General features: G+C 46.8%; 1 protein-coding gene across 3 annotated transcripts in view; it reads left to right on the top strand.

The window, feature by feature from the left end:
• Positions 1 to 1120: 1120 nt before the first annotated feature.
• Positions 1121 to 13545, top strand: part of BTBD11 (BTB domain containing 11) — a 201228-nt gene continuing 188803 nt past the window's right edge. For 2 of the 3 annotated variants that reach the window (XM_033161576.1, XM_033161575.1), the window contains exon 1: positions 1893 to 2554. In XM_033161576.1, the coding sequence (XP_033017467.1) occupies positions 1966 to 2554 (589 nt within the window). In that variant the 5' untranslated portion in view covers positions 1893 to 1965. Of the gene's footprint in view, positions 1667 to 1759; positions 2555 to 13545 lie in introns of those variants that run through there. The other variant, XM_033161577.1, reaches the window with a different exon arrangement.

Consider the following 13545-nt stretch of genomic DNA (forward strand, 5'->3'; position numbering starts at 1 on the left):
TCCTTGTTTTGAAGTACGTGTTGCTGCGCCATCTGGGTTCCCCTGTAACGATGCATGCTGTAGCCTAGTGTCAACGGTGTTCGGATATCTTCTTCAACCCCCCCCCCCCCCGCCGCCGCCCCATTGCACACATTAAGGAAAATGCATGAGACTACAGGTCCTCACCTGCAAAGGAGATGCCACACACCCCAAAAAGGTTTCCTGGCTCTGAGATGGAATGCTAATATTTCAGGGCTGTAATGTGCAAAGCAACTTGAAGGGGGAAACGACAGGCACTCTGGCAAGAATCTGCAGCTGCCGCTGCTGCAGCCTTCGTATCTTGGTTTCTAATTTCTGCTACCTGCTTCAGAGAAATAAATACATGCCAAGTTTGGAATTTGTAGGGCTGGTCCAGCAAACGAAAATCACTGCTGCTCATTCCCACCGTCTATTTTGGATCAGCTAAATATATCCTGCGGGTTCCTCTCTCTCTCACTTTTGGCCCTATTTTCCCTTCCCCTCATCTTTCTCTCTCTCTCTCTCTCTCAACTGCAGAGTAACGGAGAAAGACAAATAAAATCACACTGACTCGAGCTCGAGACAGCGACGAAGGAAACCCACCACCCACTTCCAGCTCAGCACACCCAAGCGAGAGAGAGAGAGAGAGAGAGAGAGAGAGAGAGAGAGAGAGAGAGAGAGAGAGAGAGAGAGAGAGAGAGAGAGAGAGAGAAGGCTTGGGGAGCCTGTGGATCCCACTACGAATTCCAAAAAGAAGAGAGGGGGAGAAGGAGGGGGAAATGACGCTTCTCCGCTGTTGCAAGCGCGAGGGGAGAGGGAGGGGTGGGTGGGAGAAAGGTAGCAATGAAATTAGCATCGGCGCTCCCATTGGATCTGTCTGCGTGCGATTTGCATTGGCCTCGCCTCTTCTCCCAGCCGCCCCTCCCGCCTCTGCCGTTCTTTGGTTGGCTTGGGTTTTGCGGGCTAGTGCAGTGCAGGAGTCAGGGAACCGAGGAGGAGAGAAGCACCCGAGGCGGCCAGCGCTGCTGCTGCTGCTGCCGCTGGGAGTTGGGGAAGAGACCGAGGGACATTCGACGCCGCGATCCTTTGGCCGCTCTCTCTCTCTCTCTCCCTCCCATGCCCGTGCGCATCGCGTTTGCGGGTGGTGGCATTTCTTTATTTTGATCGTGAAGAAGCTGCTCTGCGCGCTTGCCAAAGCGAGGAAGCTGCGAAATAAGTACGTGAGAGAGGAGGAGGAGGAGGAGGAGGGCGCAGGTCTGTTACTTTCTCTTCTCAAAGTTTCCTGCTGGAGCAGTATGAAGTGCAGCGATGGCAAGGAGAGGTAAGACGGTGGTGAGGACGCTGGAAGATCTGACCCTCGACTCGGGTTATGGTGGTGCGGCAGACTCCGTCCGGTCCTCCAACTTGTCTCTGTGCTGCTCCGATTCCCCCCACGCGGCTCACCCCTATGGAGGAAACGGCTGGCAGCATCTAACTGACTCGATGCACAGTAGACACAACAGCTTTGACACCGTCAACACTGTCCTGGTGGAAGACTCCGAAGTGCTGGACTGCGCCGACCAGCACTGCTCCAGGCTGCTGCCTGACCTTGAGGAGGTCCCCTGGAGCCTCGACGAGGTGGAGGCGGTTCTCCTCCTCTTGCAGCGCAAAGAGGCCAGGGGGCCGGTGGGTGCGGGCGCCGCCGCCAGCTCCAGCAGCGTCGCCAGCTCCACCACCACCACCACCATCAGCAGCAGCAGCGGCGGCGGCGGCGGCGGAAGAGCCCCCCCTTGCAAAGATGCCCTGGCCAGACTGTCCACCTTGGTCAGCCGGGCGCTCATCCGGCTGGCCCGGGAGGCTCAGCGCCTGAGCCTTCGCTTCGCCAAGTGCACCAGGTACGAGGTGCAGAGCGCCATGGAGATCGTCCTGGGCTGGAGCCTGGCTTCCAGCTGCACGGCGGCCGCCCTCGGCGCGCTGTCGTTGTACAACATGAGCAGCAGCGGCGGCGACCGCTTCAGCCGAGGCAAGTCGACCCGCTGCGGCCTCACCTTCTCGGTGGGAAAGTTCTACCGCTGGATGGTGGACAGCCGGGTGGCCGTGCGCATCCACGAGCACGCCGCCATCTACCTGACCGCCTGCATGGAGAACCTCTTCCGAGAGATCTACGCCAGGGTCCTGCAGCTGGGCGCCGGGGCCGCCGCGCCACAGCACCACCCCCAGCACCACCTCCACCACCTCCAGACACAACAACACCCAAACAATCCCCCTCAGCTGCCGCCGCCGCCGCCGCCGCCACACCACCACAGGGGTCAGTGCTCTGGCGCTGCCGCCGCCGCCGTCGCCGCCGCTTTGCCTCCTCCGGCTTCTGGAGCCGCTCCTGCCGCCGCTTCGGACAACAAGGACCGAGAGAGCAGCGGCAGCAGCAGCGCCGCCGCAGCCGCCGCCGCCAACAACCACCACAGCAACGAAGCGCCAAAGTTTACGCTGGAGTCCCTGGAGCAGACGGTCAACAACGACTCGGAGCTGTGGGGGCTGCTGCAGCCTTACCAGCACCTCATCTGCGGGAAAAACGCCAGCGGTGAGTCAGGCGGGCGATGCGCAGGGCCCTGCCCACCTGTTGTTGTTGGAGTGCCAGGGACGGGCAGGGGGGGGGGCGGAGAGGGCTGCAGGCGGGGCGCGCGCTTGGCTGGCGTGCGTGCGTGCCTGCGCACAGCCTGCCCACTATGGGTGGATGGGGGAGATGCCTGTGCACCTCCGACTAGGGCCACCCAGTAGGAGGGACGCACAGTGTTTGGCCCTTACAGAAGAAGACCAAACATCTTGTGGGCGGGGAATGGCCAAAGGATGACTTGTATGGGAGTTGCACCTGCAAGTTTGCTTGCCATTATTAGACTGCAATCTTTATGCAGGCTTGCGGCTTCCAGAGCTGGTGGTCCTCTTGTTCCTTATGGGGGAGAAGCCTCAGTGAAGAGATGAGACTTGTGTCTAGGGTTGTGCTGTAAATCTGTACAGTACATGAACTTGGAGGCACCTCCAGGCACTTTTGTTGTGCGTACTTGGGAGTCAGCTCCCATTGAACTTAGTGGGATGCACTTCTGAGCAGGCATGCACAGATCATATTATTTGCTTGTGAAAATTAATGGTGTTTCCTGAGAGATACCTTGGAATTGAGGGGGGGGGCAGTGCAGTGGGGACGTTTCTTCTCATCCACTGTTGTTGGTTTTACATCCATGCTCTTGATGCTAAGGCTAAGTGGCGGAACTTGATTTCCACTTACCTGAAACAATGGAATAAGCTGCTTTCCCAAGGTTGCCACTTCACCCCTCTGACAGGGCTCCTGTCTAGCATGCCAGAGAGAAATGAGTTGCTACTCATCACTGAATCTCTGTACAGGGAAAAGCTTCAATTTCTGCCTGCTGTGCAGCTGTTGAATAAGAAGGTCTCTTCCTTGCTATGGAATGTGGTAGCTTCTGTCTACTGTTAATAGTGTTCTTGCATAAGGCTATACTTTGTGCCCAATTTTGATGGAGAGCTGCATTCTGTGGCTGTCTTTGGAGAAGGGCTGTACACTGTAAAGACAAGATGTGGGCCATGCTCAGCTGTCCGGTGGTTCTAGAGAAGGTGGTATTCAGTTTCCTCTGATAGTATCTGTGTTGAAGTGGGCTGTGCACTGCATACCTGTAATTGTTTTCAGTGGAGAGATGTACACTGCAACGCTAGTGTTGAGGAGAAAGCTTGTGCGCTATGCTTATCTAAACTGCTCAGAGCTAAGGGTTGTGTGCTGTGCCCAGACATTTCTTGTGCAGTGATGCTCATGGCCATGCTGAATGTGATGCCACTTGTATAGTCAGTCGGTAAAATGTAGTTCTGGGAAGAAATCTGAACAGAAGTGTTCCAGAGCCTCTTGCTCTGATTAATGGTGCAGAAACGGTGAGACTGTGTTGTAGATGGCTGCACTTCATGCCTACCTGTAGTGCATGGAGATGGGTAATAGGGAAGGGTCTTTTTGGGGGGTGGGAGGGATGCTCAAGAGGGCTGTATTTCTCCTGTACACTGTATGATGCATCGTTGGGCATTCTAGGGGAATTATTCCACCTAGGTTGGCTTCATCACTGTCTTAGATTTCTTGCATCCTTTTATTCACAGTGCTTCAGGGATCTGCTATAAAATCTACCCATCTGTAAACCTGGCTGGCTTCTAGAATAATACCCTACTTCTTAGGGGAAGGGCTTTAGCTCAGGGGTAGAGCATCTGCCTTGCATACAGAAGGGCCCAGTTTCAATCCCTGGCATCTCCAGGCAGGGACAGTCTGAAATCCTGGAGAGCCACTGCCAGTCAGTGCAGACAGGTTTGAGCAATGGTCTGATTTGGTGTAAGGCAGCTTCCTATGTTATTCTCCTCAGTCTCCCTCAAACCTTCAGTATGTTACATTTATTTATTCATATATTATATAGACCTCTGAATCATAAAATTGTCTTAAGTGGTGTACACACTAAAATTATCAGTAAAACACAAATAAAACCAGCAAAATATTTTTAAAAGGCCAAGCATACAGAAAGCAATTGCCAGTACAACACGGCTGGATAAAACAGTAAGTAAATAGTTGCATGAGAAACTGTTGGGGAGCTGGGCTCCTTGGTATCACCAAATCCCACTGGACTTCACACACTTTCCAGATGTGCCACAGCCAGTTAAGAAGCAGCTGGTTTGGCACACTACAAAAGGGGAAGGAATCCTCAGCCCAGGTGATGGGAAAAGTGCCAGCTCCCAGCTTCCCAGAGACTTCACATTAACAACTTAAATATGGCTTTGGATATATCACTGATTAATCTTCGTTGCCACTACTCTAGTACAGCCACACGAGGCTCATCCATACTGTTGTTTGAAGTGGATTATAAGCTTCCTGCACCTCCATTAATCTGCCATTGTCCATATGACCTCCTCCAAATTGCTGCCTCTACACAATTTCCTCTCCCTCAGTCTGGATTTTGTCATACCAAGGATACTCTGGAAAGGGGAGGGTATGTGCAGATTTGTGATCTTTCTTCAACAAAGGTAACCACAGAGGTACCAGCTGCAGTGAGTGCGTTGGGTGGAATGGGACACTGCCCCACTGAGCTCAGTCTGCCCTCAGCTAGCTCCCTTCTGTCTACTTCCTCACTTACAACCAATCCAGGGAGTGTGGCTCTGGCTGCAGGTTTCCTCTTCCTTCATCTCAGTCGGGAGGAGGAAGGAAGGAGACAAAATTAGCTGGCCCTGCCTGTCATTGGCTTTGGCTTCACCTACTGTAAGCTGCTCTGCCTTCTGTTTTACTAGTCCCAATGGGCACCAGCCACCACTGAGAGGTACTTTATGCTCCCTCTGTTCACAGCTGTGACGGTCACCATATTTCCTGCCAGCTAGTTTGGAAGAGTTTTCCTGCTTGCCTATTCTGGGGGAGTTTGTGGCTGTAGGTTTTACATTGAACAATGGAGGGCTGACAGTGTGCTTCACATCGGAACAAACCTTTTGCACACATGGCACAGAAAGAACATGAGGGCACTGAAATGTGAATGCAGCCCTTAACTGATTCTAAAAACTGGGTGCATGTGCATTCAAAAAGCCATTGCTGCTGTTCCCATGCATGTGTGCACACATGAAAAGCTCAAGGTGGCCTCCAATTTGCAGGACAAGGCCTTTGAACCCTGTCCTATTTTTCCTTCTTCTCCTTAATGGCTCACCAAGGGCAGGGCTTGGTGGTTGCCTTCAGGTTTGGGCTTGAGGCAATCATGAATAAACCCCACCCTGCTACTTCCTCATTCCAGTTTCTTCCTATGTCCTCTTCATTTTGAGACTGCTAAGTAGGTTTTTATTTTTATTTTTTATGTGAGTTAGCAGTATAATTATTTTAAGAAACCTACCTTTTTACAGTCCCCAAGTCCCCCCCCCTTAACCTCTAACAATTTTAATGGAACATGGAAAAGCTAAGAACCTGGGATGGATACCAGCCTCTTCATTGAATTTTGACCCTCTTTTCGCTTTACCAGCCCCTTTCCCACTCATCTTCCCCCCCCCCCCCATATTTGTGTGCAAAGCAGTGAACTGTTGGTGGCTATCCATAAGGTTTGAATCATACAAATCATGGGATGTCTGGTGGGGGGAAGAGATGGGGACCAGGATTGTTATTAGTATCTTCACTTGTGTATCTCCAGAAATGTGCACGGTTCTGTTAAGGACTGGTGACGGAGGCAGGGGAAACTTCCTGACATTCCTGGCTTTTCCTTTTCAGTAGGTATGTGTGTGGATAAGGATAAAAAACACATGTGGTACTCCCTCCCCTCCCCCAGAAACTGCAGCTACAGTGGATTGCATGGTGGGAGGGAGGAAAGAGATATTTGGGGAGGGGGACTTCTCTGAGCATTATTTACTATAACATCTGCAGTGAACTCCAGGACTGAGTGTTTGGCTGAGTACCTCTGTTTTGTCTCTCTCCTTGCTTCTGTGTATATTTTTGTAGAGGCTTCTCATATGTTTGGGCTGCATATTGTGTGTACACACACACACACACACACACACACACACACACACACACATTCTCTCTTCAAAAGCCTTCGTTTTTCCACAGGAAATGGTAGAAGTGTAACTGAAGCTGAGACACACACACACACACAGAGGAGAAATAAAATTTTGTTACATTTGCAGTGGTTTGGCCAGCCAGCGCCTAGTTAGTGGGAGCTGCTCAACGCAGTCTTTTCCTGGGGAGATTTCATTCATGTCGCTGCTTGTTTACTGAAAGCTTCAGGCACAGAAGATGCAACAAAGCTGATGCATCAGCCTCCCTGGGATAGTTTTTCATCTTTCAAAAAAGGTGTCTAACCAAACTGTAATGCTTCTCCTTCCTCCTAACAAAGCCAGACAGCTTCATAATGGGAAATGCATTACAGTATGTTATTCAGATGCACACATACTTTAGGTGCAGGGCTGCGGTATGAGCTTTCTCACACACATTCAATGGGATCTAAGCTGTGTTTGCATTATTATGTGTGTCTCCACCTCCTCCAAGAGATGTACCCTTCTGATATAAACCTTGGGAGGCAAAACCAGAATCTGAACAAGCCGAGGTGCAGAATGCTGAAATCAAGGGAACCAAATTGAAGCAACGGGTTATAATCTCTTGTATTTTAAGAGCACAAAAAGGGCACAAAAAGATATTTCATAATGACCAACTCATGTTTAACACTGTACAGTGTTGGCTTTACTTTTGTTATTATGGCCCAGTTTGCACATAACTTGAAGCCAAACCTAGCATGAATGAGTCAATGTTCAGGCTTCCGGTGAGGAGATTGCCGCTGCTTTGCTCCTCTCCAGTCATTCTGCTACTGTGCTGAGACTTAGACCATGGTTTAGCTTAGCATGTCACCTAAGCCAGGGCTTGTGGCTTAGCTTTGTCCAGATGGCCAAACACAAGACCATCCATATATGGTTTAGCTTAGTTTTCAATGGCTATGGTGGTGCAAGAGCTAAACAAGTACCAATATGAGACACAGCTGAAAGGAGGACTTTCTCATTTTACATTCATGGATTACCAGGGCAAGGTTTAACTGTATCCCTTAGCTCATATCGTATAAGTGAATGGTTAACATTCATTCCTATGGGGGAAATGAAAAAGCAGCATGTGACAAGGTAATGCTTGCTTGCTCACCATCCCAACCCTGCATGGCAATTCTAGGGCATGACTTTATTGATGGGAGGGTGAGGGGTACAGCAGAAGGATTCAGGTGAGGAATAGAATCTTCCCATCCCTTCTGATCAAATTTAGCTAGTGTGGAATAATAGTGCATGCAATTGACATTATGAGTCCATCTGTCACTAGAATCAATGGCACGACTTCCACTGATTACAATAGACCATGATCACACCATCTCTGTTGCAGCTTACTCTACTGTAATATTTATGAATGGTCAAGAGTAATGCTAGCTTGTTACTCAATGCACGTACCTGGCCATTGTCAATCTTCCCTTATTTGTAAGATAGAACCCTCCAGGTGTTGTTCGACTACAATTTCCATTGCCCATGCCATTATATGTACATTCTAATTTTAACATACTTGCCTCTTGCAAGATTTGTTGATTTTATCATACCGAGAGTTCTCCTTCAATCTAGCAGCTCAGCTCACGCAAAGCTTATTGTTAGAATCACCAGATGCAATTAGACCAGAGATTCTGTACCTCTTAATCATTGTGCAGAAGTAGAAGGAAATTCAGCAGTCACAGCTTTTCTGATCCCTGCATGATGAGTTGCACTCACTGAAGCTCCCTTGTATAAAGTTACAAGAGCTCTTCTACCCTTTGGTATCTAGGCACACTATCTGTATTGCAGTGGCATGTTCTTGCAATGGAGGTTGCTTTGATCTGTCAGGCTTAGCATTTGCAAAGCTTTCTGTGCTATAGCGTTACTTAACATCACAACACTGGTGCATTAACCCTGGATCTTGGAGGCAACTAAGTCTTACAGTACAATCCTATGTGTATTTACTCAGATACTGAACTTGTTCAGTGAGTTTTGCTCCAATATAAGTGTGCATAGGATTGACAGCATGTTCATAGTAGAGCTAGTTAGTGGTTATAATAATGAATCTTGTCTTACTGGATACTCCTGCATTTGGCTTAATTTATTGCCAAACAGCACAATGCTATCTTATGTTAAAAGAATAATAGTGTTTAGAAAGCCTGCATGAAGTGTAAACATCTTTTCGGAAGATAAGAACAAAACCTAAAAGCAAAGGAGGTAGATAAGATTATTTCCCTTTGTTGAAAGCTCAGACATACCCTGAATTTTTAGAATTCCAAAAGGGAGGTTTCTGTCTCATATATCAACCTGATTCATGGCTGAATTCATAAACCAGAAACTCTTTGGTTCAGGTACAGGTATGGAACATAAGGAATTGGCACAAAATTGGAATTGCATGAATCAAGGTTTCAACAGGAACAAGTACTGTATGTATCTTTTGCATTCAAGTATCTGATGAAGGAATAAAGGTGCATTGCATCATAATGAAGATTCTGCCAGGGCAGTTCTTTATAAAATTAAAAGCAGCTGCCCTCACTTGGTTGCTTCTGTTTAATCCATTTCAGTATTTTCGGTTCCTGTCTCTCCACTTCTGTACTGCTCTTTTGTGTACTACTGTTATTAGTGTATTGTAGATGTGTGCTTTACTGTATTGTTTACAGCGTTGGGTGCCATTGGTAGAAAGCCAGGATATAAACAGTAATGAATAAAACTAAACACTAATTGATCTCATGGGCTCCCTAACAATTTTTGGTGCTGACCATGACCTTTAAAGCTCCAAAATGACTTGGGACCAGTATATTTAAAGGACTTATTGCTGATAAATGAAACTAACAGGACAGACCTTTCTGGTAGAAATACAAAATAGGCATACTTAGTAGCAGTGGGCAGACTGTAGAGTTCTTGGTTTGCGGAGATCCATTTATCACCGTCTTTTTGTTTTGGGTAGCTTTTGTTCTCCGCTTACCTTGATTTCCTTTGTTTGCACCTTCTGATACTTTTCTCTTTTTTAAAGGCAGCTGCTTTGCTGTTTTTGTGATGGTGGTGGTGGTTGTTTTTATAATGGAGTATGGCAGCCTTTGCTAACCTGTTGCCCTCTTGAGGTTTTGGACTAAAGCACCTATCAGCCTTAGCTGGCATGTTGACTGCCTTCAAATCTGCATGTTGGTCAGGGCTGATGGGAGTTGTAGTCCAAAACATTTGGAGGATACCAAGTTGAAGGCTGATGCATTTTTAATTGAGGTTAGTCAATAGCCACCTTGATGTATTTTTAATTGAGGTTAGTCAATTGCTATTGTGCTCTGTGCTTCAAACTGGAAAAGCAGGTTAACAGCCTCATAATACTTAAACAGCTGATGAAGTGGACTGTAGTCTCGGAATGCTTGTGCTCTAAAAAATAAAGTGCATTAATCTTTAGGGTGCTACAAAGAACAAGTATTTTCATACTTAACCAGCTACTTCAGACCAACATGGCTATGAACCTGAAAAGCATATAGTAACGTGTTATTTGCCGACTTTTGTTGCTGGAACTTGGGTCTATAAAGGTGTTATCCAGTATGAAACCTGCTAGATCACTGAAGGGTGCTCCAAGAGATGTTACATCCTGTGTCTCATACTATACCAGATATTATAGTAACGATGGCATATGGAGGATGACACCAGCATGTGCATCAAATCCAAGATGTGCATTTATAGGTAATGCTTCCAGGTGAGGATTTGGAGCTCATGCACTCTTGCTTTTAAGTACTGGACATGGAAGAGAGGTGAATGGGGTCTGCCATTACGTTACATACCCCAGCTGTGGAAAATCTCCACTGCTTTGTTCTCTTATCATGTTTTCCTTTCCTTGGTCCTCCAGGAGCAATGAAGTCATAATAGCTTACAATTTTATTGGGCTGCTGCTAGTCCCCCAAGGTATAGCTGGGATGCTTTAAAGGTGAACATACCTATTTCACACTTTCCAAAACAGTATGTGAACCGGAACACAAGCCCTCCTTCAAAATTGGCACTTAGCCGAATTTTGTAATGAAGTTCTCCAGCAAAATAGAGCAAGCGAATATGCATCTACTAGGGATAAGTGTGCATATAGTACTACTGTAAATATATAATATATGCATTATATTAGGGGGAAATCCTTTTCAAAAGAAATGTGTACATTAGGAGATGTTCACACTAAAATGCTGATGAATTTTCATTGCGACTTTTTATTGTGAAAAATATCACAAAGTGATGTGGGAATGCAGAGAACTAAAGAGTGGAAAAATGGGAAACTGAAACTGACAGATTTGCCCATCCCTGAGGAATAGCTATGTGCAATACGGGCGAGAGAAACAAGCATAGTGTGGGGTCTGATATCACTGAACTAGCATGACATCATGTGGGCTGAGCTGACATATGGTGAAGCAGTAGCATGCTCACAAAACTGTGGTTAATAGCTTGGCTTGATGGAAAATATGACTCTGGCTGAAGCACATCTATGATTTGTGCACAGTCAAAATCTACCACTGCACATATTCATTTGTGAAAGTAAAAGAAGTGTTTTTCTATCAAGCCCTTAGCAAGAATGTTAGACCTACAAACACTGGGATGCATTGGTGTGTGGAATCCATGGGGAAGTTCCTTTGCACAGTTTCTCAATGAAGTGAATTGGCTTTGTGCAAAAATGCTTTTTTAAAATACTTAGTCCTTATTCATTTCAGTGGGGCTTGCACACAGAACTGGTACAGTTAAGCCCAGGTCACTTCCAGTTTTTGAGACCCCTAGTTATGGTCTAATCCTGTGCCATTTGAACTGATAGGTCTATTTTAATATTTGTGAAACTTACCAAATGCCAAAAAATATATAGCAAGTGTTCAAATTTGAGGATCCCTTTGAGCTGGCTCCCCTGCCTCTCGATTGGCCGTGCTTGCACAGGGAGAGGTTATGGGTGGATTGTTTTCAGAACATTTGCGTCTGAAGGCTCATATTCCTGGGAATACAACTTGCAATCAATTTTCCCTTCACACATTCTTAAGAAGGTCTGTAGGAAACCCTTGGTAAGCTGCCTGAAGACATGGGTAGCTTTTGTAACATTTGGGTCATTGGATGCACATCTTTGGATGTGTGTCTGAGAAAAAGCTGTAAAGTTATGCATAGTAGCTGCCTCCCTGTATCGTTGATGAGAACTGCACATGTCCCTGAAAAGTCACCAAGTGGCCTAATTCTGACTGGGTAACCTGTTTTGTACGATTGGGTAAGACATAGTATGAGATAGTTGTTTTATAATTAATTTCTTTGGTTTACCACATATTGTAATTGGCATGTTATTTGTACCATGCAGCTCTTTGGACTGATGAAGCACGTAGGGAAACCTGTAATATATCTGGAAACAGGTCTTCTTCTGCCCACCTACGTTATTCCCATCAGGGTGGTTTCTTTGATTTGCCTTTTTCGTGATTCATCCATGTACACGGCTTGGTGTTTCCAACTCGAGACCCATTGAAGAACATTCCATCTAGTTCGGCCTCGACAACGGTTTTTGAACTTTTCTCCGTTCTCCTATGTGCTACCCTCACCGTTGTGGCGGCACAGGGTTATCATTCCGTGTTTGGACTCAACGCTACGTGTTGTATGATTCTTTTATCCAATTTGTTTAGATATACCGGTAGCTGTATATTTATCCATTCCTCGTTTTCAATATTTGCACTTGGCACCTTAGTATGTTTGTGATTTGAATGGTTACTAGCCCATTTCTATTCTTTCTATTATTCTAGCAAATTTGGTTTTATATTTGTCGCCAGTTTGTGGTATTGTTGTTTTGTTGTACTAATTCTGATTGGGACTTTAGCACATGGGAAGGAGCACATAGGACCCTTCCACCCTTCCACTTGCCCTGCAGGGAAAAACCAACTGTTTACCACTGAATTGGAAGAAATGTCAATGGGATTGATGTTTGCTCTGATTTAGTGCTAGTGGACAAGCTGTTATACGTTTCCTCCAGCACTGTGGTTCTGATGAAAACCATTCTCTACAGAAGCTTTTATTTGACTTTGAAAGGAAGCTCCTGGTGGTTACTGATTTTGAGAAGTCCCTGCTGCTTCCACCCATCCTGTACCCAATCCCGCTAGGGCTGGCCGAACCACCAGGCAGAGTGAGGTGGCTGCATGTGGTTGCAGATGCTGGGTGGTGATTGGAGCCCCTCCTCTTGGTCTCCTTAACCACCCTGCTATTCCTTGCCTCCAGAGCCAGCACCCTGGAGTTGGCAGTGGTTGTTCATTGCTGACCTGGGCTAGGTTGCCTGTCTTGCCAATGCCTCACAGACATCAGTAGGGGGGGGGGGAAAAGGCCCCTTGACCCAAGTGAGCAGGCACTGTGTCTGTCTGGTATTTAAAATGGCATTGCAAATGCATACACATTCTCTGATAATGTGCTGTTATGCTGTTGCCAACCTGTTACAACATTTGTTTGAGCATACTGGGATCAGGTGCCAGGTGGAGTAGCGAGTGAGTGGGTGCAAGAAATTGGAGGACAGAGGCATGTGTGTCATATGGCCTGCCATGGCCTCTTCTCCCCTTCTAGCTTCTGTGCTCAGGTGTGGTGGAGGATGCTCTCTCATTGCCAGTGTTGAAGCAGGATTCAGTGGGCAGTCTGTTTGGCTCCTGGATGTGGAATTTGCTCTTTGCTTCAGCTAGCAAAATGTATTGGGCGTGCCATGCCTTTCACACTTTGCAGCAGAGCCCAGCAATCCTCCAGAGATGTTCTTTTTTAAGTGTGTGTGTGCAGGTGGCAGCAGTGGAGTAGAGAGGATGGGAAAGTCCCCTTCTATGGGCTTTATTCTTCTTCAGCAACTCTGGATCCAAGCCATTGTATTATTTAAACCTTTGTTCAAAAATTAAATTAACGCTTAAAAAAATCAATTAATATTTAAAGCACTGCTTGATGGAAGTTCGAGCAGAGAGATTAATAGCAGTGCAAACTTAACAGTATATTGTTGGATTTGGCAGTTGCAAATTGAGAGGGTCTGAAAATCTCTCCTATCCTTCC

The sequence above is a fragment of the Lacerta agilis genome, chromosome 10, assembly GCF_009819535.1.
Source record: "Lacerta agilis isolate rLacAgi1 chromosome 10, rLacAgi1.pri, whole genome shotgun sequence".
In the NCBI taxonomy this organism is placed as follows: Eukaryota; Metazoa; Chordata; class Lepidosauria; order Squamata; family Lacertidae; genus Lacerta; species Lacerta agilis.